General features: G+C 60.3%; 3 protein-coding genes across 6 annotated transcripts; 1 reads left to right on the top strand and 2 right to left on the bottom strand.

Annotated features, from left to right (window-relative positions):
* Window positions 1-754: 754 nt before the first annotated feature.
* On the top strand, window positions 755-12668 carry ENG (endoglin). Its single transcript, XM_030507449.1, has 15 exons — window positions 755-940; window positions 4868-5025; window positions 7033-7167; window positions 7699-7849; window positions 8006-8162; window positions 8311-8443; window positions 8650-8824; window positions 8913-9055; window positions 9525-9662; window positions 9943-9987; window positions 10338-10448; window positions 10543-10788; window positions 10962-11025; window positions 11124-11225; window positions 12081-12668. The coding sequence occupies exons 1-15, from the start codon at window positions 883-885 to the stop codon at window positions 12197-12199; spliced, it is 1935 nt and encodes a 644-aa protein (XP_030363309.1). The 5' UTR covers window positions 755-882; the 3' UTR covers window positions 12200-12668.
* FPGS (folylpolyglutamate synthase) lies at window positions 2009-18154 on the bottom strand. 4 transcript variants are annotated; one of them, XR_003994534.1, is made up of 15 exons: window positions 16047-16334; window positions 15890-15943; window positions 15720-15784; window positions 15533-15647; window positions 15354-15431; window positions 15025-15086; window positions 14833-14935; window positions 14677-14754; window positions 14460-14604; window positions 14278-14376; window positions 13948-14098; window positions 13792-13867; window positions 13472-13538; window positions 12800-13403; window positions 2009-2019 (listed from the first exon to the last, which is right to left on the bottom strand). XR_003994534.1 is itself a non-coding variant. In XM_030507452.1 (15 exons), exons 1-15 carry the CDS (start codon window positions 18088-18090, stop codon window positions 12982-12984), a joined length of 1665 nt encoding a protein of 554 aa, XP_030363312.1. In that variant the 5' UTR covers window positions 18091-18154; the 3' UTR covers window positions 12546-12981. The 4 variants fall into 4 exon arrangements, 3 of the variants coding, with proteins under 3 accessions (XP_030363312.1, XP_030363311.1, XP_030363310.1); XM_030507452.1 differs by lacking the exon at window positions 2009-2019 and adding an exon at window positions 18070-18154 and having other exon boundaries at window positions 12546-13403; window positions 16047-16175; XM_030507451.1 differs by lacking the exon at window positions 2009-2019 and adding an exon at window positions 17223-17356 and having other exon boundaries at window positions 12546-13403; window positions 16047-16175.
* On the bottom strand, window positions 17901-24618 carry CDK9 (cyclin dependent kinase 9). Its single transcript, XM_030507453.1, has 7 exons — window positions 24486-24618; window positions 23931-24012; window positions 23061-23151; window positions 21109-21275; window positions 20770-20941; window positions 20547-20695; window positions 17901-19388 (listed from the first exon to the last, which is right to left on the bottom strand). Exons 1-7 carry the CDS (start codon window positions 24575-24577, stop codon window positions 19023-19025), a joined length of 1119 nt encoding a protein of 372 aa, XP_030363313.1. The 5' UTR covers window positions 24578-24618; the 3' UTR covers window positions 17901-19022.
* Window positions 24619-25734: the final 1116 nt, after the last annotated feature.

The following is a 25734-nucleotide window of genomic DNA, read 5'->3' as shown; positions in this document are numbered from 1 at the left end:
GCCATCTGAGGGCTCTCACCTTGGGCAGCACCCCCTGGGACATGTGGGAGGAATGGGGCAGGGGTGCAGAAGCGGTTCCCTGGGTGCCCCCAGCCACCCTGTGGGTCCCACCTCGGTGGTGCTTCGCTGTGACCCCCTAACCCAGGCAGCCCTGTCCCAGGGGACCTCCCGACCCCAAAACTGCTCCCCAGGCAGGGATGTGCAGGCAGGGGTATGCAGGCTGCGGCCTCGCCAAGGGTACAGGCAGGGCAGGCAGCAGTGCTCTGTGTGGGACCCTCCACCTCCAGCATAGCCCCAGGGTGGGCATCCAGGGCCATGGGGCAGCCACCAGCCTGGGACACTGAGAGAGACCCCACTGTGGTTCTGGCTGGAGCAGTGTGGGCTGGATGTCAGGGTTCTGGCATGGAGCAGCCCCTGTCCCCATCACCTGGGGCAGCCCCTTCCTCACTGTGCAGGTCGGGCTGTGCTGCAGCAGCATCTAGGGTGTCTTTTGGGGGGTCGCAGCCCACCCGAACCCCTGTGTCCCACCCACCGCCAGCCCAGGGGGTCCCTGGGGACACCCACCCCATGTGCCAGTGCCATCCCCGCTGCTCGGGGCGCTTCCAGCGCATCCTCCGAGGTGATGCCCCGCACCGCGCTGTGGGGAAACTGAGGCACGGGGAGGGGGAGAGGCTTTAAGGTCTGTCCCTCCTCTTCCCCTCCCCGTTTCGGGCAGGCTCCGCCGCCCCCCCGCCGCCGGCACGGCCCCAGCGCCGCCAGCGGCATTTCCTCCCGGCGCGGAGCCGCGCCGCCCGCGGACCCTCCTCCGAAGGGAGTCGGTTTCCTGCCGCCGCCGCCGCCCGGCACTCGGCGCTGCTTCCCCGGGAGCGGCCGCAGGCGGACATGGGCCCCCGCGCCGCCCCGCTCCTGCCGCTGCTGCTGGCCCTGCTCGGCCGCTCGGGTGAGTGGGGCTGCGGGGGACCGGGAGCGGGGGCACCGGGATGGGACCCCTGGACGGGACCTCCGGGACGGCAGCGGGACCCACCAGTGACTCCGTCCCGAGTGGCCCGGGATGGGGAAGTCCCGGTCCTCGGGGAGCAGCGGGTCCGTGGCCAAAGGGGTCCCGGCTGTGCCGTCGGGGGCAGTGTCACCCCTGGGAACCTCACGGGAGGGAAGGTTTTGGGGGGCAGCCCTAGAAGTGGAAAGGAACAAACCCCCTCAGCCCCAGTTAGGGACACACACAGCGGTCCCCGGGACCCCCGAAATCCGGGCTGCGTCACCACGCTCGGAAGGTGTCGAAGGTGCTGTCGCTGTGTCCCGGCCGAGGCAATGGCACACGGGGGGTCTCTGTGGCTTCTGTGGCTTCCCGGCACCGCGGGTGCGTGTGGATCGGCCGGGAGCTGGGGGTAAGGAGCGGGGGAAAGCCCGTAAAGCCCCGTGTGGGCCACGGGGATGGAGCTCAGGGCTCATCCGCCTCCGGAGCAGTCGGGCAGGGAAGCACTAAAGCCACCCCGAGGTCCCTGTCAACCACAGTGGGGATTCCAAAGGGTGACATGCCCGGGGACACCCGCACTGGATGGAGGGCAGGGAGCTGGGGAACCAGGGACATGACCTGACGGTGGAGGGAAGGGGAACTGGGAAGGCCGGCGCCAGCGGCTCTGTGTCCTGGCTGGGTCGATCCATCCCAGCCACCGCGGCAGCCAGTGCCGATGGGTGCTGCTGGGGTGTCCCTATTGCCAGGCTCAGTGCTTGCTCCTGTCACCCTGGTCGCTGTGCCAGGGGTCCCTGTGCTGTATAGGTCATGTCTCCTATAGCTGTGCTGTATGGTCCCCATACTATGTAGTGTACAGTAAGTTCTGTGTCCTCTGTAGCTGTCCCATACGGTCCCTGTCCTATGCCTGTGACATGCAGTCCCCATCTTATGTGTATGTCTGGTAAAGTCTGTGTCCTGTGTAGCTGTGAGGTACAGTCCCATCCTATAGCTGTGCCATATGGTCCACATCCTATGTAGTTGTGACATAGAGGCCCTGTCCTCCCTATCTGTGATGTGCAGTCGCTATACCATGGAGCTGTGCCATCTGGTCCCCATCCCACACAGCTGTGCAATGTCATCTCTGTCCTATGTAGCTGTGCTGTACTGCCCGTGTGCTTTGTGCTTGTCCCATACAGTCTCTATCCTATACGTCTGTGCCATACAGCCCTTGCATTAACATGGCTGTGTTATATGGACTAAGTCCTGTGTAGCTGTGCTACTCGGTCCCCATCCTGACTAGCTGTGCCATAGCGTCCTTGTCCTATTTAGCTGTGCTCTATAGTCCCTGTTCTACGTAGTTTTGCTTTACAGTCCCCATCCAACACAGCTATTGCCTACTGTCCCTGTCCTATGGAGCTGTGTAATGCAGTCCTTGTCCTAGTGGTGCTACATGGTCCCTCACCTATGTAGCTATGCCATACAGTCCTTGTCCTATGTAACTAAGCCATACAGTGCCTGTCTCATGTGACTGTGGCTGTATGGTCCCTATCTTGTGTAACTAACTCTGACATAGAGACCATGTCCTACTCAGGTCTGCCGTACCATCCCACACCTATGCAGCTGTGCTATATGGTCCCCATCCTATGTGCCATATTGTCCCCGTCCCGTGTAGCTGTTCTATACAGTCCCTGTCCTATGTAGCTGTGCCATACGGTCCCCATCCTATGTAGCTAACTGTGTATATCACAGTGTGTTATATGGTCCCTGCCCTGCATTGCTGTGCCATATGGTCCCTGTCCTCCCTACCTGTGCCACACACACCACATCCTATCCTCTCCTGTCATGCTGCTGCCTCTTCCCCGCAGGGACCCATGGGGCTGGGGGTGCCCATGGCAGGCATAGTGCTGGGGGGGTCTCATGGACACAGTGGGCTTCCAGAAACCAGGAACTTTGTGCTTCTCCTCTGGCAGGGACTGTCACTGCTTCCTGTGGGGTGAGCATGGTGCTGGGTCATCCCGTTCTGCCCCTGGGGAGATGCTAACTTAGAGAGGGGCAGGAAAGATGTGGTCTGCATCAGCCCCAAATCCTGGTCCCATCCACCCCATTATCCGAGCCCCGATGCCACCTCCACATGGTCCAACAGCCAGCGGTGTCTCAGAGTGTGACAAACCCCCCCATCAAGTTTGCAGCGCAGGATCCATCCCCATCCCTGACCCAGGCTGAGACCGGGCAGCTCGTTACACAAGTGCCAAGGCAGCACAGCCGGATGCCGGGATGCCGGAGTGGCGCTGCCCGTCCCATGGGGCATCCTGCGCCGCCGGAGCCACCCCAGCTCCGCACCCCCCATCCCGGCAGCCCTGGGTGTTGTTCCTTGCCCAAAACCTTTGATCCGCTCCCAAAAACCCTGGAATGCCCCCGAGGGCCCCCGACCCGCAATGGGACCATCCCTGCTGCATGGTCTACGCCGCGCCAGAGCGAGGGAGAGGGCGGGCGGCTGGAAAAACATAAAATGGATTTTCTTTTCTTTATTTATTTTTTTTTTTTCCTTTTCCTGGAGTACAAAAATAACAGTGCCCTTATCTGATCGCCCCGGGCGGCCCCGCTGCGCCCCCTTATCTGATCCGGACATAATGCTGGAGCCCACTGCTTTCCCTAGGGACTGATGGTGGTGGTGCCCGCTGGCACCGCTGCCCCGCATCCCCTCCGTTGCCATCCCTGGTCCAGCCCTGGCCCTAGCCCCCCACCTTGGCCCTGCCTGACCTTCCCGCAGGATGCTGCCGGAGGTGTGACGAGCTGCCCGTCCTCTGCCCGGCAGTGCCGCGTGGCCGTGCCCGGTGCCGTCGGGGCAGGAGCGGAGGGGAAGAGGGACGCAGCCTGCAGCGCCCAGATAAGCGGCTGTTTATCTTCCTACCGATGCTGCTGTGGCGCTGGGGGGGGGAGGAAGCGATGGACAATAGGTGGGTCTGAGGCAGCGTCACCAAGGGGGGGTCTGCACCGTGACCCTGCGGCCACGCCGCCCCCATGGGATGGGGACACTGTGATGGTGCAACATGGCATGAGTGGCCCTTTGCTGGCTGCTGCATCCCCTAAGCCTTGACAACCCGGAGCATCACACCCTCTGTCTCCAGTCCCTTCTGGGTGGCCCTGGTGTGGGGACCAGTCATCTCCTGGATGGGAAAGGATGGGATAGGATAGAGCTTGGTGGCCACCTCCGAGTGAGCACAACACCCTGTGCACCATCTCCCTGTGCGGATGGGAAGCCCCCAGCTGTGGCCATGGGGCTCCATCCTTCCATAGGCGCAAGCGGGTCCCCAGGACACCTCTCGGCACAGGGGCCAGCTCGAGGACAGCCCCGCCGCAGCGAGACTGCCTGGAGCAGAGGAAATGGCTGAGGCAAATGTGGATTTACACAGGATCAGGCCTTCAAACGGCTGTTTGCACTCAGGATTTCCCTTGGCAGCCGCCCGCCGGCCCCGCTCGCTCGCGCGCCGCGCAGGGGGTTCGGGATGGGGCAAAGCTCACGCCTCGGCGCCTGCGGAGGATGAGCTTTACAGCCATTTCCATACCTGAGCTTCCCACTTTCCTGCAGCACGGAGGCACATGGAGGGGGGCTTCCGCCACCGCCCCATGGCTGGGGCAGCCAGGCGTGAGTTTTGGCACGCGGCAGTGCCGAGCAGGGACAGCAGTTTTCCATCCCGGATCCAAGGGTCATTAGCGTGATTGCGGCGGGGTCCTGGCAGCGCTGGACGAGCCCCGAGCAAACACGTAGCAGATGGTCCCGCGGGCGCTGTGCCGGCATTGGGGCCATGCTGACGCCGTGCTGGGGCCGCGGGGGCAGCGCCGGTGCAATGCGGCCCCCTCCCGTGTCACCCCACGTCCGCAGCGGGGACTGACGGGCTCCTGTTTCCCGCACAGACCCCGGGAGAGCCGAGGGCTGTGACCTGCAGCCGGTGACGGTGGAGCCACCCATCGCCCTGTCCTACGCCACCAGCACCGTGCCGCGGGGCTGCGTCAGCAGCAGCTCCCTGCGCACCGGCCATGAAGTCCATGTGCTCAGCGTTGAGTGGTCCAAGGTGAGTAAATGGGGGGCTGGCAGGTCACCCCGGCACTGTCACCCTCTTGTTGTCACCCTGGCACTGTCATCCTGGTGTTGTCACCCCAGCACCGTCACCCATCACTGTTCCCATCAGGCAGAGCATCCCAGCTCCCAAAACTATTTCCTTTAACTAAGCAGCAGTGAGAAGACCCAGATTAACCCCTTCCATGGTGTCCAAGCTTCCCTTCCCCATGCAGCCATGGGTGTCTCTGGCCCTGCTGGAGGTTTGAAGTCTTTAGAGGCAACTTTTTTACTAGCCCATGATTCTGGAGCTGTCCCTGTGCTGGACATCCAGGGAAATCCCTATTTCCCAGGAGAGGTGGCCCAGGAGCAGGGCAGAGCCATGGACACCCAGTGGGGACCACACTGAGGGAGGGATGGAAGGAAGGGTGAAGGGATGGAAGGAGTGATGGAGGGATGGAAGGAGGGGTTGAAGGAGTGATAGGAGGCGGCACATCACTTGAAAGCAGCCAAGTGAGCAGAAACCTGGTGGCCAGTGTTATCATGTCCTGCCAAAGGGGCACTAACCAACCTGTCAATGCCACAAGCATCTTTCAGATGAGGATGGGCACAGCGCAGCAGCAGGGCTGGGGCTGCATCCCCGCCTGCCACTGGTGCTGTTGGGTGGGTTTACACCAGCACATGGGTTTGCTCTGCAACATAACCCCGCTCCCTTCCCTTTAGCACCCAGTTCTGGCGCAGCCCTGGCCTGCCTGGCGCCACGTTCCCCCTTCCGCCACCTCCCAGCTCTTCCAGTTCTGCTTTTCACAGGGAGCCGGGTTGGGAGCCGCTGGTCAGGGTGGGTTTTACAAGGGCCCTTTTTGCCCCATCCCAATGTATGCTGTGCCCCGGTGGCAGGGGACACACACTGATGTCACGGCTGCGGCACCGAGCCCTGCGGCGCGCGGGGGGAGCCAGGCAGGGACGCGGCTCCACTTACAGAAGAATTACTGGAAGCTGTTTTCTATAAGCAGATCCCCATGATGCAAAAGAAAAGAAATAGAAAAAAATAACCTAAAAGGTGGCGGCGGGGCAGGAAAAACAGCCGCCGGCTCCTCCGCGACGCCCGGGGGCACCCGGGCACCCCGGCCACCCACATGGGGACACAGGCATCCCAGCCTGGCTGTGGCTCCATCCCGTCGGCCCCATGCCTGGCACTGGCGGCTGGTTTTCCCAGCTGGTTTTCCCGGCTGGTTTTCCCAGCTGGTTTTCCCTGCCCGCCGCCTGGCTCAGCACTTTGTGAGCCATGATTCAGGCGGCAGTTGCCAAATTTAGCGCGTGGTGTTTTGGGTTCCCCATCCGGATTTGCAGAGGAGGCTGCAGGGCAGTGCTGGCTACGGAGAGCGGTGTGTCCCGGTGCTGGGGTGGGGATGGGAAACCCGCGGGATGTGGGTGAGCAGGATGGAGATGCTCTAGTGTTTGGGGGGGGGACGCACAGCTGGGATGTGCCGGTGCCCAGGGTGGGGATGTTCTGGCTCCCATTTGGAGATGCTCAAGTCCTTTGGTGTGGAGACACCCGAGTCCCACAGGATGCTCTGGTTGTTGGTATAGGGCTGGTTGTTGGTATAGGACTGTCCCAGTCCTTGACGTGGGGACATGTCAGTCTGTAGTGTGGGGACACCCCAGTCTGCAGCAGGGTGACATACTGGTGCCCAGTGCAGAGATTACCCAGTCCCTAACACAAGGATGCCTCAGTACCCAGGAGGGGGTGCCTAGACCCCAGTATGGGGGTGCCCTGGACCCCAGTGTGGGGATGCCACCATCCCCAAGGTGGAGATGCTCTGGTCCCTTGCTCAGGGGAGCCAGGGGGTGTTTGTTCCCCCTATGTGGGTTCACAGCCATGTGGCATCTCCACACCCCTCATCCTGTCTCCTGCTCAGAGCCAGCCCGAGGGGAGATGGGGTGTCCATGGGGGCAGCCAGGGAGGTGACAGGGGTTAGTGCTTTGTGTCCATGGTGGTGACACTCTCCCCTTCACCCCGCAGGCTCCTTCCCTCCCGCTGAAGGTGTCGGTCACGCCACGAGCCGGTGGTTGCACCCGGTCAGTGGTGCTCATCCTCGTGTGCTCCCGCTGCTCCGCCACCATCACCTCCCCATGCCCGGACCTGCTCGTCCGCACCGTGAGTGCTGCATCCCCATGGCAGGGATGGAGAATGCATTACAGGGGGGTTCCTGGATGGGACTCCTTATCTCCAGAGACAATGCTCGTGGTACCCCAGGGAGGAGGGATGTGCCTGGCCGCTGCCAGCAGCGCGGAGCACGGGGCTGGCCAGGCAGGGAATGACGCACAGGGCTGGAAAAAGCTCCCGTTTCCTCCAGCCGGGGGGAGGAAGGTCAGGGATGGGGTTTGGCTCCAGCGAGCTGAGCCGGGGCCCAGCGCTTTGTTAGCAAAATAAACCTCCTGCTTTGTTTGTGGCTAATAATAAAGTGGGCCGAGCTCTCCGCATGCTGCCGGCTGCTCCCTGAACCCCCCATCCATCCGGGTGACCCCAACCCCAGCCACAATGGAGGCAGGGCTCCAGGGATGCCCAACCGGCTTAGCTTTACGCTCCATGCTGAGTGAAAGGCTTTCCATGCTTTCCCCATGCAGCCGGTGTCAGGGAGGGATGTGCTTCCCCCCTACCCCGGCTCAGGCTGTGCTCGCCCTGCAGGACGCCCGCCTGGACACGGGCACCACCGCAGCACTGGCTGTGGCCGCCGGCGAGGGACCGCTGCTGGCCTGGGCTCGGGATGCCTACGGGGGCATCACATCCTACAGTGAGCTGCGGGACCCCCGCTGGATCCAGCTTCGCTTGGGAGAAGGTGTGTGGGGCCGGGGGCTGGTCTGGGGTCTTCCTGCTTCCGAGGGTGACAACCTGACCAGGTCCTGAAGGAGATGCTCTGGAGAACAATGCCCCAATCCCCAGCATCTCCCCACCCTATAGCCCTCTTTGGTGACTCCCCCCTTTGCCCCCACAGACCCCGGCAGCCCCCCGGACTGCATCCCCCAGGAGCGCTTTGATGCCACGCTGCACCTCGAGACCGAGGTGTTCTTCCATGGGACGAAGGGCTGCTCACGTGGGGACACCCAGAGCACCAGGGCTGCCCACATCATCCGTCTGCAGCCCGAGCCCAGGTACCACACAGGGGGATGCCCGGGGTGGCAGGGAGGATGGGAGATGCTTGGAGGTGCTTGGGAAGGGGTGAGGGTGGCCCCTAAGCAAAGCCTCTTCATCCCGGTGTGGAATGCTGATGCTGGAGGGGGGAATCTTGTGGTTTCGCAGCTTCCCCATCATGGAGGTGAACTTGTCCCTGAGCTGTCCTGAAAGAGCCGTGAGCAACCAGATCCTCATCCTGCAGAGCCGGGCCAACGTCACCTGGTCCCTCTCCGTCAACAACTGCCACATCCAGTTCCTGGTAGGGCCGAGTGGGATGTGTGTGTGTGTGTGTCCCCAGCAAGAGATGCCAATGGCACGGGGAGGGTGGCACTGGGGACACTGGGTACAGGGAGGTGGCAGCCCCCTTGCAAGGCCTCCTAATGGGGATGAACACAGAAGCTGTCCCTGCTTTGAGCATCCCCAACTGCCTCCATCCCTGCTCAGCATCCTGCATGATGTCCTTAGGTCTCTGGGAGCTACAAGATCGCTCCCATCTCCTCGCTGCTGCTCCCTGGGGAGCTCCTGCCTGACTCGGAGCGGGGCCTCATTGCCAAAGCCTTTGAGAAGAACTACAGCATCATCGCCTCCTACTCCACAATCCCCGCCAGCACCCGCGTCAGCCTGGAGATCCAGGACCACGGTGAGGCCCCCATGGGGATACCCCCTAGCAGGGCAGGATGGGGGTGTCCCCCTGCCCCCACTTAGCCCCACATCTCCCCATGGCACAGAGGCGGTCAGGAGGGTGCCCGTGACACCCACAGCCCCGTTCCCCACCGTGTACTCCCTGCCCCACCTGCTGCTGCTGATGCTCCAGCCATGGAAGTGCACGGATGAAACCATGGAGATCGTCATCGCCAGGTCCCACCTGGAGGTGAGGGGTGATGGGGGGGTCCCAGTGACCACCAGTATTGCCCGGGGGGGTGTCACAGACTGCTCTGAGTGCTGGCACCATTGACAAGGGCTGGCACCTTCATCCATAGGGTTGGCACCATCGTCTCCCACACTCACATTCACTCTCACACTCATACTCACACTGAAACTCACTCTCACATGTGTGAGTGAATAGGAGTGTGAGAATGAGCATGTGAATGTGAGAGTGAATGTGAGTGTGAGTGTGAGCTCACACGCTCCCTGTGTCACCCCAAGCTGGGGACATCAGGAGCTGACACAGGCTCTGCTCTCATTAGGAAGCTCATTGGGGTGAGGGTCTATGGGGGTCTCCATCCCCAGCGCTGGGGCTGAGCTCGGGTGCTGTTGGCTCAGGCACTTGGTGCTGGTGCTGGGCCTGCTCCAGGTGCACTCTCCTGGGATGGGGGTGACCACTGGGTGCTTCTCTCCAGCCCATCAAGGACGTGGTGAACATCACCCTGCGGGACATCAGCTGCCAGGCAGAGAAGAACGCCACTCACTTCATGCTGAGAACCCCCCTGAGCCACTGCGGCACGTCACTGGAGGGCTGGGAGCACGCCAAGAACGAGGTGAAGGGGGACTTGGCATCTCCACTGGGTCCTCCTTGCTTTTGATGGCTGGAAACATCCCACTGCAGCTCAGGGCTGAGCCCTGCTGCTGCAACTGCATGCTGGTGGAGATGGGAAAGAGTGGGTGGGATCCCATCCCATTCCATACCACACCACACCATGGTGGGATCCATCCCATACCATAACATCCCATCCTATGGTGGGACCCATCCCACTGGGTACAACAGACCCTGGCAATGAGGACCACTTGGCTGACCCGACCTTCCTCTCCTTCTCACAGCTCATCCTCAACCTGGCCGAGGGCACGGTGCTCCGGAGTGTGCGGGTAAGAGCTGGGTTTCCCAGCGGGTGGATGGGGCTGGATCCCATGTCCCCTCATCAGGCATTGGAACAGGATAACAGGGGCAGTGGTGGAATCACCCACCATGCCTGGAAGTGTTCAAAAACCAAGTAGATGAGGCCCTTAGTGACATGGGTTAGTGGTGGCCTTGGTAGTCCTGGGGTAAAGGTTGGACTTGATCTTAAAGGTCTTTTCCAACCTGGTTGATTCCATGATATCTATGGGGATATCATATGATAATCTATGCTATTCTATGATATCTCATCATGACATAAAAGTGCCAGTGACACTGGCTGGGTGCTGTGGGGTGACCCCACTGCCATATCCCCATGCAGGTAGCCTTCCAGTGCAAGATTCCACGGGAGCTCTTCCTGCGCCTCTTCCCCACGGCCGCCTTCGAGGCACCACAGACAGAGCTGGAGGTCAACAAGGAGGCTTTTGTGCAGGTACCCCCAGGCTCGGTGCCAGGCTGGGGCGGGGGGGGGGGATGTCCATCCCTCCCCATTCCAGCGCCGCTGACCGTGCGCATCCCTGCGGCAGGCATCCATGCGGTGGGAGGACCACCCGTCCGACCTGCAGCTGAAGGAGTGCTGGCTGGCGGTGCCGGGCCGGGAGCCGGTGCTGCTGGTGCAGGGGGGGGAGGCTCGCAGCGCAGGGGTTGCCGTGCTGCAGGGCCCCCCCAGCGCCCGCGGCAGGAAGGTCTGGCGCTTCCGATTCACATACGTTGTCCCCGAGGGCGGCCGCGTCCCCTTCTCTGCCACGCTCAAGTGCAAAGCGGGCTTGCAGGTAACCCCCATCCCTGTGATGCCACCGTGTTTGCCCCCACCGTGGCTGGTGGCAACACGGTGGGTTTAGCCCAGCCCGTTGTGTGGTGGAGCCTGGCTGGGAGCAGCATCCCTGCTTCCCAAAGATGATGGGGTGTGGGTCTCCCCCTTCTCATCCCAACCTCCACCTCGCAGAACAACACCATCTTTGAGAAGGTCCTGGAGGTGACGGTGAAGGATGGCTGGAGGCTGCCCAACAGTGAGTTTGGGGCTGGGAAAGAGGGATGGGGTGGGAATGGGGATGGAAAAGGGACCCCCCTGCAGTGTGAGGGTGCTGATGGGCTTTACCTCCCACAGACCGCGGGCTGGGGCTGGCTGCTGTCCTGGGCATCACCTTCGGTGCCTTCCTCATCGGGGCACTCCTCACTGCTGGGCTCTGGTACATCTATTCGCATACCCGTGAGTATCCATCACCCCTGGGGACCCCCATGGTGGGATGGGGGGGGCCATACACATGTCCCTTGCTGGGTTGCCTGTGTCCCCCATGGCCACAGTGCCCAGGGAACAGGCTGCTGCATTGCCATCATCTGCATGACCCTCCTTGCAATGCCACAAGGGAATAACCCCTCTCAGGGGTTATTTTTTTAAAATATATATATATAAAATATATATATATTTATAAAATATATATAAATATATATTTGTCATATTTATTTATATTTATCATATATATTTTATATATTTATATATTATATATTATCATATATATTATCATATCATCATATATATTATCATATCATATATGTCATATGTATTATATATATTTATCATATATATTTTATATATAATTATATATTATATATTATTATATATTTCTATATTCTATTTATATATAAATATATACTTATATATAGTATATTATATATAATATATATTGTATTACATATCTTAATATATATTATATATATTATTCTCTATATATATTATATATATTATTCTCTATATATATTCTATATATATTATTATCTCTCTATATATATATTGTTATTCTCCCTATATATATATAGCCACCCTGAGAGGGGTTATATATATATATGTGGACCCTATTGCCCTGGGGTCCCCCCTGCCGTCCCTCCTGCTCCTGGTGTCACCATACCCCATACCCACCTCCATCCCAGGGAGCGACCCAGGATGGTCCATGCATGGGGGGCTGGAGGGTGCCATGGGGACCAGCCGTGGCCACCAGCAGCCCCCCTGAGCCTGGTCTCCCCTTGGCGTTTCTCCCCCGGCCCTGCGGCGGGCGGCGTGAGCCAGGTCCCATCTCCAAACTGCAGCCGGTCTCCAGCACAGCCCCGGCCTCGGAGAGCAGCAGCACCAACCACAGCATCGGCAGCACCCAGAGCACCCCCTGCTCCACCAGCAGCATGGCCTGACCCCCTTGGGCCCCCCCGAGCCCGCCAGGCCCAGGGACACGGACTTGGGGGACCCACCCCGGACCCATTAAGCTGTTTTTATACCCCAAATCTCAGGCCGAGCCCGGCGGGGGCCTCCGTTACTCATTCAGTGAATGCTTTGGCCCCCCCAAGGGCAGCCCATGCTGGGAGGGGGGGGGCACCCTGCTGCTGGGTGCACCGGGGGGGCAGAAAGAGCAGCTATTGCCAAAGCACCCCCCCTCAAGGCTCCCCATCAAATGGGGACACAGGGGAGAGGCAAAAGTGGGTGCCCCCAGGCCATGCCCCACGGCCCTCCTGCATCCCCCCAAGAAGGCAGCAGGCACTATTGGGAGTAGCAAGAGGTTTATTGGGAGCGTGGGGGGGGCGATGGGCAGAAACACCCCCCCCCAGCTCCACGTCCAAGTTACAAACTGTTATTAATAATAATAAAAATCTCTCCTACATTAAATTAGTTGCTCTGACGTGGAGCCTCATCAGACCCTGAGGCTCCCTCCTACCACCCCCGAAAACCACACACACCCCCTGGTACAGCAAGGGGCAGCCCCTCCAAGAACGAGGGGCCCTCCGACTCAGTCTCACCAAGGTGGGCTGGGGGCCATAAGCATCCCTCCCATAGCCAATATCCCCATGGGGGGCATAGGCAAAAGGCACTGGGGTGAAAATGGCAAAGGCAGGATGGGGTTGGGGGGTCCCATGTACCCCCCCCCGGGCACCTCTGAGCATCATCAGGGCAGGGATGTTGCTCCAATGGGTGCCCCCCGTTACTGGGACAGCGCGGGGTCCAGCAGCCGCAGGGCCCCCCCCACCAAGTGCAGGCTCCCGGTGACCAGGACACGGACAGCAGCCGCCTCCTGCAGCAGCACGGCCCCGCTGCTGGCGGCAGGGTGCGGGTGAGCACCCATGGGTGCTGCCAGGTGGGGGTCCCGGCCCTGCGCCACCCACCGCAGCGCCTGCGCCAGGCAGGGGAACACGAGGGATGGGGAATTGAGGGGTCGCGGGGATGGGGGGACAAGGAGCAGGGTCCCTCGGGTAGAGGCCGGCTGCAGCAGCCCCCCAACCCGCAGCGGGGCTGGGAGCCAGGGGTCCTGCCCCGCCTTCTCCTCCAGCAGCCGTGTCCATGTCTGCTGGTTCTCCAGGCAGCGGGTCAGGGCGCTCTCCACAGTCACGTTGAAGTTTTGCTGGTCTGGGAGGGATGGGGTCAGGGATTAGGGGGGTCGGGGATGGTGGAGACCCCGACTCCCCAACACCCACCTGCATTGCTGGATGCTGACACCTCTGTGAAGTTGGGGCAGAAGACGGCGTAGTCGAAGTGGCAGGGCTATGGGGAGACAGGGGGACAGCACTGTGGGAGCCTGCAGGACCCACACACAGGACCAGTCCCACATCAGTGGGAATATGGGGATTGGGTCCATGGAGGGGGGAATCTAATTCTCCTCTCTGCACCCAGGGATGGAGGTGGGATACAACAGACAGCACAAAGCATCAGCTCCACCTCACTGCTCCCTACACTGACACTAAAGCAGGTCCCAGCACAGAACCCAGTGACCCCCCCGTGCACCCCAAAACCTCACCAGCAGCAGCTTGAGCAGCGCTGCCGTGTCCCGGTCCCCCGTGACATTGAAGACCAGCACCCGCACCTCGGAGCCGCTGTGGAGAGAAAGGATGGGTGGCTCGTGCCCCATGGATACCCCCACGTGTGTGTGTGTCCCCTCGTGTCCCCTCCTTACTCGTGGGGCTTGTCCTGGTTAAGGGCAGCCTGGCGGAACCATCGCACACAAGCCTGGATGCTGCTGGTGGTGTGAGCCCCATCTAGGTACCACGTCACGGCGCCGTGGGGCAGCACTTGGGTCCGGCCAAGCCATTCTGTGTCCCGCAGGCCTGGGGGGGGCACAGGGCATGGCTGGGACCCACACACCCCCCTCCAGCACTGGCATCCCCATAGGGACCACATGTGGGGTGGACAGCCAGGCTGTGCCCTCCAGCACAGGCTGGGGGGTTCAGTATGGCCCCCCCAAGCCCTGTGAGCTGTTGGGGGTGTCAGCATGTCCATACTGCACCTTGGATCATGGCCTCGGTGGGTCGGAACGCAGGCGCCAGCGGCACCGGTCTCCCCGCCAGCTTGGTGCTTGGTGGCATCTCCTTGAGCTCCCCAAGACCTGGTGGGACAGGCGCTGTGCTGAGGTCCTGGGGGCCACAACAAGGTCTGATCCCCCCATCCCTATCCCCTCCCCATCCTTACCCTGGCAGCCGCGGCGCCGCAGCCACATCCGTGCTAGCTGCAAGGCCAGGGCAGCGTTGCAGCGCTGGTGGGAGCCCGCCAGCCCCAGCTCCAGCGCATCGTGGTCCTCAAAGTCATCCAGCTCCGGGCACAGGTAGAGGGGGCACTATGGGAAGAGGAGGCTGAGCCCCCCCTGCTATAGGGTGCCCCATATCCAGCCCGCTGCCGCCCAACTCACCTCCCGCTCCTGCGCTCGGTCCCTCAGCACCTCCAGCGGCCGCTCCGGTTGTGCCACGGTGAACGCCGGCACGCCGGGCTGCGGGGACAGGGCTGCTCAGCGCCATGGGGGGCACACCCCAAAACACACGGAGCAGGGAGGAGCGGGTCTCCATACCTTAAAAATGCCCCCCTTCTGCCAGGCGATCTTCTCCATGGTGTCCCCCAGGATGCTGGTGTGGTCGATGCCCAAGGAGGAGACCCCACACACCACCGGTGCCCTGGGGAGGCAGTGTGGTGGTGTCCATGCTGTCCCCTCCACCATGGGGACAGCAGCCCCAGGGGACAGGCTCAGCCCCACAGCTCCTACCTGATGATGTTAGTGCAGTCGTAGGCGCCGCCAATGCCAACCTCCACCACTGCCAGGTCCACCTGGGGACATAGGGATAGCGGAGCCATCAGAGCCACCAGCAGTGGGTGTCCCCATGGATTCAGGGATGGAGATGCTACCGCCCTCCAAACCTATGCCTGAACACGCGCCCTACTCATGGGAACCATCCACTCGGCACAGAATCCCCTGTTACAGCATGACTGATGCAAGTTCTGCCCCACGTTGGCGCGGGACCCCATGTCCCACCATCCCTAAGGTCCCCACCAACCCAATGTCCCCATCGTAAGCTGGATGCCACCACCACCTACCTTCTCCTGCAGAAAGACGTGGAAGGCCATGATGGTGAGGAAGCGGAAGTACGCCGGCATGCTGCCCCGCGCAGGGTCCTGCTGGGCACAGCGGGTGTAAGGGGACAGCATGGGACACATGGCCCCTGGGGGGGTCCCTCCCAAGGGAGGGAGCACCCCCCTCATCCCCACATCCCCACCTTGGTCTCCTCCAGGCGGTTGTAGACGAGCCAGAAGTACTTGCTGAAGAGCTCCTTGCTGATGGGCTGCCCATTGATGCGGATGCGCTCTCGGACCTGCACCAGGTGAGGGGAGCTGGGGGGGGGGAAACAGTCAGCCACGGCACTACCAGCCCCCCCAAACCCCTCCTGACCCCCCCTTACCCACCTGTAAAAGCCCGTCTTCAGCCCATAGCTGCGGAGGATGCACTCGGTGAAGGCACACACTGAGCCCTGGGGAGAGCAGAGTTAAATCCCCCCGTCCCGCCGGGGCAGGAGCAAAGGGAGCCAGCGATGGTGACCCCCCCAAACCCCTCCAGCACCGCCCCCCTGCCTCACCTTGCCCTTCGTCCCCGTGACGTGGATGATGTTCAATTGATCCAGGTCCTCGACCTGCCGGAGGTCAACCACCCGGTGAGACCCCCGCGGCAGCCAGCACCACACATGGGGCTGCCAGGATAGGGGGGGGACAGGGATGGGGACACCCCAACTTCACCTTGAGCCCGCTCCTCTCCAAGAAGCCCTTCATGGCTTCCAGCTGGACCTGGGGGTCTCCACGCTCCCGCTTCACCTGCTCCAGGAAGCTGGCGTTGGTCTGTAGGGTGTTGAGGGTCCGGATGGCATCCTGGAACGATCCCCCCGCCATAGGGGTGGTTAAAGTGGTGCCCATCACCGCGGCATCATGCCCGCACCCACTGCCATGGGCCCACTGCACTGCCCCATCGGGTTCAGCCTCCTCTGCCCGCCACCCCGGCAGCATCTCCGCCATGGTGTCCCCCCCCACCAACTCCGGCAGCACCGGAGCCTGGCGCCGCGATGCCACGGGGATGGGGTTACTTATCACCGGGAAGGGATCGCCCCTCCCTGGGTGGCCGTTGGCTCCGCACCAGCACCCAGCACCCAAAGCCGCCGCGGGCGGTGCTCGGTGCCGCCCCGCTGGTGGTTAAGTAGAGGCGCCAATGAAGCAAGAGCGAGCACGTGGGACACCGGCGCTGCCAGAGGTTACAGGTGCCACCGAGCACCTGAACCCCAAACGGGGGGGTTCAGGCCTGGCCCCGGCACTGGACGTGCTACAGCGGGGTCCTGGCGTAGGACAAGCTCTTGTCCCTGGTGCAGGGACGCAGGGCCCCACACCAGCGGACAGCAGTGGGGCACCGGGGATGCTCCCGCCTCCAATAGGCTCCATCTCCGTTGGTCTCCGCACCCACTATCCCGCAGCCTGGGGTCCGCACTGTCTCCCCCCGACGCCAGGCAGGGGCCCTGCGCGCACCGCGGCGGCCAGCGCAGCCCCCGCTGCAGGCCGGGGTCCCGCGGTGCTGCTGCGGGCGCCGCAGGTTTGCCGGGTGACAGCGGCGCACCGGCTGCCCGCAGCCCAAAGCGGGGCGACATGGTGCGCGGCGGCGGCGGGAGCGGGGCAGCCCCGCAGGCCGGTACCGGAGCCACCTCTGCGTGCCGGCCCTATGACCCCCCCGCGCAGGCCTGCGGCTTGGCCAGGGTGCTGGGGAGCCGGGGTGCCGCTGCCTTGCGGTGCCCTCCCGGTGCCCCCCCTTCTCCCGCAACTCCCGGTGCCCCCCCACCTCTCCCGCAGCTCCCAGTGCCCGCTCTCTCTCCCACAGCTCCCGCACCGCAGCTCCCGCTCCCCACCATGTCCCGGTCCCGTCCCCGCCGGTACCTGGTAGTCCATGGCGGGGGCCCGCGCGGGCCGCGTGCTGAACCGGCGACCCGCAGCCGCGCCCCGCAGCGCCCCGCGCAGCGCGCGCACCCCCCTCGCCACCATCCCGCGGCGCCAAGGCACGCGCGCACTCCCGCGCCGCCGCGCCGGGGCCGCACAGCCACGCCCCCCCCCCCTCAGCCCCCCCCTTCCCCGCCCGCATCCCGCCACCGCCGCCATCTTGGAAGCGGGCACCGCGCCGCCACGTTGCGGGGAGGTGGTGGTGGGGGGTGACACCATCTTTGTGAGGGGCAATGGGGAGACGCGGGGATAATAACGGTGTTATTGAGGCGTTCCTCAACGTGGGGACACATCCGGGGAGGGTCCTGCTGCCCCCCAGGTGGTGCGGAGCAGCCGAGAGGATGCAACCCCCCAACCACACACTGGGGGTCAAGGGGATGCTGAGGGGCACAGGGACCCCCCACTCTGGCAGCATCACTCTCACCCGGTGCCCCCAACAGCCTCCTCTGCTCGTGCAACCAGTGCTAATGCACCGCAGCACTGACCCTCCGGGGGGGCAGGCAGGGCACAGCACCCCGGGGAGCGAGGCAGCAGCATGGGAATGACAACATCCAGACCCCCAATGGGGTGCCCGTCCCCAACCAGCACTGCGCCCCGCTTAGCAAGAGCGACACCAGGTTAAAACCAGCCCTTTGGGACAGCATCGTGTTTATTCACAACCAGCTGAAGCCATCTGGCTTATTGCTTGCAACCAACTCTGGTTTAGCCAAAAAAACAACCAAATCCCAACACACGCACCACCCTCCCCCCCGCCGCCGCCATCAGACCCCCACACCAAGAGATTTACCTTGTAGATGTCCTTTATCATCCTCACTTTGTGTCCTGAGAACGGCCCCCGCTCACCACCGCGTCCTCCCCTGAGACCTTAAGCTACCGACGTGGCTTTTGCCATCCGCCTGGTTAACGGACAACCCCATCGGCTGCCAAAGGTTATCACCTGCCGCACGTCACACGCGTTACCTGATGGAATCCAGGGGGCTCGGCGAGAAGGTGGCCATGTGCAGCTGATGGCCACGGAAGACAAAAGTGCTCAGCGAGCTGTGAAGGACCGAGTCGGTCCCGGCAGGGTCCAGCAGAAGGTGATCACGCACCATCCCGGTGCCCCGGCTGGCTCCGCGCTGGTGCCAAGAGCTCCAGGACAGAGGCCATGAGGAGAGCTTGCAGGGAAGAAAGCGTAGATGCTGCGTGCTAGTTCCCACTGCAAATCCTGGCTGTATGGAATAAGCTCTGCCAGTCACCCCCCAGTTTGCCCAGTAAGCCCAAACTACATCCCAAACTCCAGGGAGTTAGTCATGCTGCCTAGAGCAACGCTGCCTTCTCCAAGACACCTCTGCATTACTCAGAAGCACCTGCCTCAACCTACATCAAAGCTTCAGGGTTCCAAAGATACACCATATAGGAGCTACTATCAACCAAGAGAGACATCTCCCAGCAGCTACTCCCAGTCCTGCTGGTCACAGCACCATTTGCCAAGAGCCCCAGCACCAACAGAGTCACTTTCTCCATCACCGGGTCCGTAATGACAACCCCGCAAGATGAACATCACCACCACAGGCTGCAGGGACACAAGTCTCTCCAGTCACACAGCTCCACGGTGGCTGAGCTGCTGCACGAGGAGAGGTCAGAGCTCGGTTCAAGGCACTTCACCTTGAAGAAAGTCCTTTCCCAGCCAGAGACCTCGCTGGGACATCCCTGCTCAATGCAACCTGCGGATTCCCCCCAGCCAGGGGAAGCCCCTGCTCAAAACACCCTGTCAAACTCGGTCTGGTTGGTGGCAGCCGGGTTCCTGCCTTGGTTAGGTGGCTGCTGGGGCATGTGCCCACCCCTCCTGCGTGGTGGAGCCAGGTACTCGAACATGGACTGGTTGTGGGTGGACAGCATGTTTTTGAGGTCCGAGGGCATGGGGTCTGACCAGAAGAAGTCGTGGTTGAGCGCGTCGTCGCTGTCGATCCGCTGGGCAGGATCCAGCACCAGCAGCTTGTCGATGAGGTCAAGGGCATAGGGGTCCTTCACGTAGGCTTTGAGGCGGTCCTTCACCTTGCGCTTCTGGCCCTTGGGGAGCTCCAGCTTCTCGTACAGCTCGTACTTATCCACGTTAGGCCAAACCTGGCAAGGGGAAGGAAAAGGGGAGTTGGGAGAACATAGTTATGGAGAGGACAAGCCATTCTTGATGTGAACCCCTTCAGGCGAAGCAGGGCGAGGTCTGTTGAGACAACAATGCTATTTTACAACTTCCAAGCCAGCAGACCTTGTTCCCACAGGATGAAGGAGGCACTAAAAGGCGCGCTAAAGCCCGGAGATGTGTGGACAAGTCAGGACGGCGTCTTCCTCGTGTGGGAATGGCACGCAGGATGCTCCAGGAGCTCTGGTTCTCCCACAGAATTGCTACTAGAGAGCACAGCTCAGAGCAGCTACAACATCCAGCAAGGTTGAGCAACAAAACTCGCTGCTAAATAACAACCTGGATGTATGTGGCACCTTTTATCCTTAGAAAGTAAAGCCTGATGCAATCACCAGCACTTATCTCAACCACTTATCTCAACCATGTGTGTAGCAGGTATCTACACACAAAAGAAAGTGCCTTCAATGTACGTAGATAATGCATGCACATAATGTAGGTACCAGGAGGCCTCTGCAGCTGCCTGCACAACAGCCCCCACCCGGTCACAGGCCTGGCCGAGAGCCCTCAGCTCAGTCCCCACAAGAGGGCAGGACAAGCTGCCGTTAAAGAAGGAGCTGAGAAAGGGCTGAGCGCTCACAGCAGGCTAAGCTGATGCCACAAATCCCAAGTCAGAATTCAAGAGGCTTTTCAAGCTGACCAGAAAACCCTACTCTTCTTTCAGCAGAAATTCAGAGGGTGTTTATCTGAGAGACAACCCCAAACACAGGCTAGATTCCTACATGTAACGTTCTGCTCTTTCACACTCAAAGCAGCCAGCATCCCCTCTGTGCCCAAAGACACGACTCGCCCTTCTCAAAGGAGGTCTGGAAGGCCAGGTTCATCCTCTTTTCCTTAGGAGGTTGAACACAAGTAACGTGTCAGTTGTAGCCTGCCCAAGGAAAGCACAGTGCACCCAGCTCCCAGGAGCCAAACAGCACTTGCAGGAGCTTCCCCAGCCTCCCTGCCACACTCCAGCACTGGGAGCATGCAGCAGCCAGCACACAGGGTGGGAAGAGGCCCAGGGGTGCCTGGTCCCAGCCATTGCCCATGTCACTCCTTCCCTCCTCCTGCTGCCCACAGCTTGCCCACGCTCCCACCCTCACCTCCGGCGTGATGGACCCGCAGAGCTGGCTGATGAGGGTGAGCTGGTGCTGCTCCGTGTTCCCCTGCATGATGGGGCTGCGCGTCCACATCTCTGCCATGATGCAGCCTCCGCCCCAGAGGTCAATGGGGGGGCCATAGTCCCGCTCCCCTAAACAGAGACGCTGAGTTAGTCACCCTGGGCAAGGAGAAGGGCAGGGAAGAGCAGAGCCCAGCACCTCGTACCTAGGAGCAGCTCTGGCGGCCGGTACCACAGGGTCACCACGCGGTTGGTGTAGCGGTTGGGTTGGCTGTTCTTAGCCAGGCTGAAGGCTCGAGCCAGCCCGAAATCTGCCAGCTTCAGGACTCCATCCCGTGTGATCAGGACATTCGCAGCTTTCATGTCTCGATGCAAGATCTGTACAAGGAGAGACACCAAAAGGTTAAGCCATGAAGGTCCCTGCCTTGGGCACTTGGTGCTAGAGGGCACTTGGACTCTGGAGGACAAGGAAGGACTCCCCTCCAGCCTGTGCTAAGGCACATGCTCCTTGGAAAGCCATGGAGAGCATGGATCTGGCCCCTTACCTTGTTCCTGTGGATGTAGTAAAGTCCATTCAATAGCATCTGCATCACTTTCTTGATCTCTGAGAGCGTGAACTTGACGTGGGCATTGCTGAGGAGACCAGCAAGGTCATGCTCGCAGAAGTCAAACACAAGGTAGATGCTGCCCTTGCAGCGGTTGTATGGAGAAGCTATGGGACAGGTAAGAAGGGAGTGTCAACAAGGGACCCTTAACCCCATCACAGCTCCTCCTGACCCCCCAAACACCCTGCTGCTCACACAACGCTCACCAGACAAAACCTCAGGGCACAGGAACACAGAGAACCAGAGAGAGCCTCACGATCCTTCATAAAGAGGCACTGAGACAGCACAGCCAGCAACGGAAGAGCAGTGAATGTCATCAGGCAGGCAAGGAAAGGAAATGACATTCTTTGAAAGCTTCACTTTGTGCTGTTCTGTGCCCGTCACGGCCGTGGGGTTTCCTCCCTGCAAGCTGTGGCTGGTAGGTGCACACACAGCTCGCTGCCAGCCAAGCACTATCACTGATGGCATCAGCGATAGAGGAGGCACCAGTAAAAACAGCCCCGGGGGAAATGCAGAAAGGGAGAAACTCTCTCTAATATAACATTAGAGAGCGAGGGTTTTCTGCAACCTCAAACTGCATCCGTGAAAACAGACTAATCTGGATCAAAGGGACTGAAAAATTCCAACTGCAACTGTAATTTCCAGTAACAGGAAACCTCACACGAAGCGATCGATTTCGACCTTGTTCCTAGAGCACACGTGCAAAACACTATAAAAAGAAAGGCTGATTTTCATCAGCTGTAATCAGCAAACCCTGCTGATGAGCAACTCCAACCAGGAAACGAGGCCTAAGCTCAGCCCCCATGGAAACACATCACTGCCTGCTACACTGGGTTTGCAATTCCTTGCATGGATACAGCCTCTACTGCTCCTTTCCAATGTAAAAAGGGAGAATCTTCAAGCCTGAGAACAGCAAACGCAATGTTTCTACTTCACTGGAAACTAAGGTCAAGGTAGATTTGGATGAAAAGTGGAATTCCAACAGAACACAAACAACCAACGTGTTTCCAAACATATTCACCTTGGGTTTGCCAGGCACAGTCATCACAACTTAACCACACAATGAATTACAGATTAACTTGTCACTGGTTTCCACTCATTCCTGTTCAGACAATAACCTACACGCAGTGGAGTACTGGAGTAAGTGCAATAGCTGGTCCTAAGCCAGAGATTTTTACCAGGTCAGTGACTGGGCTCTTTAAAAACAACCACATGCCACGTCTGTGTTCATTTAACTGCAGTGACGACTGACTAGATGTTGTGGTTTAAGCATCAGCTGCCACTTTCAAAAGCATTTTTCCAGTACACATCCATGTAAAAGAATGAGATCTAAAAACTAGCAAGTGTTTTAAAGCCATGTCACTGACACAGATTCAGGGCAGGGGCACTGAGCATGCCAGTCACGCAGCACAGGAACACTGTGTGAGGTCAAGAACAGCTCAGGACAGCCCTGTGTGGAGCCCCAGCCCTCACAGCATGTTACTGTCACCTACAGACAGATGCTGAGCGAGCCTCAGCTCAGAGCTACCACGAATCCAACCATCATAAGCCAGCTGGGAGGGATGGCTCCAGCTCCTGTGCACAGCCATGAGATCAGCTCTGGTTGAGAACCCTCTGCTTCAAAGTCTCTCTGGTGGTGGCTTATTTAAACCCTCTCACACAGGAGTTTTCCAACACTGGCAGCATTCACTGCCATGGCACAGGTATATCCTAGCAGGACTGACAACAGCTTTTCCAGCCAAGCTGCAGCAACATCCCACATCACAGACAGGCACAGAAGCCCGTGCTCAGCTGGAGGACCCCGCTCCCACCATAACACACCAGCCTGCTCAGCAGTAAAGCAGGGATGAGAGAAAACCAGCAGGCAGCACAAGGGAGACCCTGCACACTACCTTTGGTCCTGCAGATTTCGATGAGGTTCACCACATTCTCATGTTTGAGCAGCTGGAGGATTTTAATCTCTCGCAAGGCTGTGATGGGGAACTGGAAAGGAGAAAGAACAGGGGTTAGAGATGCAGGAGACCAGGCCACCCCTGCCTAGAGAACAGGAGAGATGCGACCACAGCAGCTTGGCAAGGGACCTGCTTGAGCAGCACGGTGACAAGTCACTGAAGGGCAATGAGAGCTTTAAAACATACCACCACCACCAGGATTGTCACAAGTCAGTCAGTATCAGGCCACTGTTGGTCAGGGAGATTCTGCCATGAGACAGAGGTGTTTCCATGGTGCCTGTTCATAACAGGACATGGCACAGCCTGGCTCAAGCTGCAGAGCAGCTTCCCCGGCTGTTAACTCCCCAGCTTGCCCCATCTCTGCACACCCCTGGGCACGTGCCCTTCACACACTACCCAGTTCCTCCCACAAGCAACAGCCCTGTGCTGGGGTGACAGGGTTGCAGGGGAGGAAGAATGGGTGAGCAGCATCATTGCAACAGCTCCTTGCAGCTGAGTCACCACAGAGATACCACACTGCACTGCTGCCACATGGCTCTGCAGCCAAAAAGGTGGTAATGGGCCGTACACCTTGGCTGTGCAACCACAAAGACCAACATTATCACAGTATAAGGGAAGGCAAAAGGCGACAGGGCTGGGATCCTGCCCACACCCTTACAAGTTCAGAATCTGGCACATTATAGTAGTAAATATGATTAAAGAACAGAGGGAAAACACAACTCTGCCACCTCAAAGATTAACTCCCACCTATGAACCCCCCCCCCCGTCCCGACCTTCCCAATCCCAGCCCAGCCGTGCTCACACACTTACCCCCTCCTTCTCATTTTCCATCAACACCTTCTTCAGCGCTACCTTCTTGCCCGTCTGACGATGCTTGGCTTTAAAAACCTCCCTGTAACAACACAAACCAACCCGTGAGCAGCACAAGGAAGGAACCAAGTGCTTCAGATCAGGAACTACACCAACCGAGACACACCACAGCACCATACACACAGCTCTGTGCCCGACCCAGCCACATCCCCTCTGCACCAAAGACCCTCAGGGCACCATACACACAGCTCTATGCTCATCCACTGCCCGACCCACTGCACCAAAGACCCTTAGGGCTGGCTGAGCCAACCCACAGCCCCACAGGGATGTGGGGCGATGCCGTAGATCCCTGCCCCGACTGCCCCCGACAGAGCAGGGCCTCAGGGTGGCAATGGGAGGGCTGGGGGGGCAGGCTGCTCGCTGCGGACAGCGGGAGGGCTGCGGGAAGGACCCGAACACGGGCGGGAGCGCTGAGGGCGCCGCGGCCTGAAGGCGGAGAAGGCCGGGGCGGGCCGGGCCCGGCCGCGGGTGCTCGGGACCCGGCGGAGCACTCACCCGAAGGTGCCCTGGCCGATCTTGGCGAGCTTCTCGTACTTGGACACCTCGTCGCAGAAGGGGCACTCCACCATGTCGTACTGCTTGGCCATGCCGCCCACCGCCGGCACCGCCACCGCGCCCGCCCGCCCCTTCCGCCGCCGCCACCGCCACCGCCACCGCGGCACCCCCGCGGCGCGCACCGCCGCCATGCGCGGGGGCTCCTGGGACTTGTAGTTCTGAGGCGGCGGCCGCCATGTTGTCACCTCCATGGGGACCTGCCCGTGTCTGTGCCTCAGCGTCCTCATGGAGCAGCCCCGTGTCCCCCCTCCCTGTCACCCTGTCCCTGGTGTACCCGAAGCGTGTCCTCTGTGCGCTTAAAGCCGTCAGGGATATACAGGAACTCTGCTCCCTTCTGCTGCGCTGCACCCAGGGATGTGGAATGGGGACCAGGGCAAGGGGACACCAGGGTTTGGTCCCCCAGTTCCTGCCTTGCTGGTAGAAACGTGCCTGGCTGGGGACAACCCTCCCATAACAATGTCTACTTTTGGGTGCAGAACAGCTCGTTTTGGGGCTGTTTGAAACCGGTCCCAAGGCTGGGAGCACAGGGAGAGAAGTTCGGAGCAGTAGCTGGCATCCTGGCCATTGGAACCACCAGTGGGAATGGGGGGACAACATAGACACCAGATCCCTGCCGAGCGCAGACCACCTTGTCCCGCATGGAGACATTCCTATGGGGCACCCAAAGGTCTCTTCTCTCCAAGGACAGAAGAGCTGGTGACAGGGGCTGCTGGTGGCAGTGATGGCATCTGGATGTCACCCCATGGGGCATGGTGAGGGCAGGAGCTGAGCCCCAGATGTGCACGGCAGACCCCTGTCTGCAGGGCAGGACTCTCCTCCATAGGGCTGGCACCCTTGATAGGGGCTGGCACCTTCATCCATGGAGCTGGCACCCTCATCCATGGGGCTGGCACTTTCATCCATAGGGCTAAAACCCTTGACAGGGGCTGGCACCTTCATCCATAGGGCTGGCACTTTCATCCATAGGGCTGACACCCTCATCCATAGGGCTGAAACCGTTGACAAGGGCTGGCACCTTCATCCATGGAGCTGGCACCCTCATCCATGGGGCTGGCACTTTCATCCATAGGGCTGGCACCCTTGATAGGGGCTGGCACTTTCATCCATAGGGCTGGCACCCTCATCCATAGGGCTGGCACTTTCATCCATAGGGCTGGCACCCTTGACAAGGGCTGGCACCTTCACCCAT

This window comes from Strigops habroptila, chromosome 15 (assembly GCF_004027225.2).
Source record: "Strigops habroptila isolate Jane chromosome 15, bStrHab1.2.pri, whole genome shotgun sequence".
NCBI classification, from domain to species: domain Eukaryota; kingdom Metazoa; phylum Chordata; class Aves; order Psittaciformes; family Psittacidae; genus Strigops; species Strigops habroptila.
This window is presented reverse-complemented; position numbering and strand designations above follow the sequence as displayed.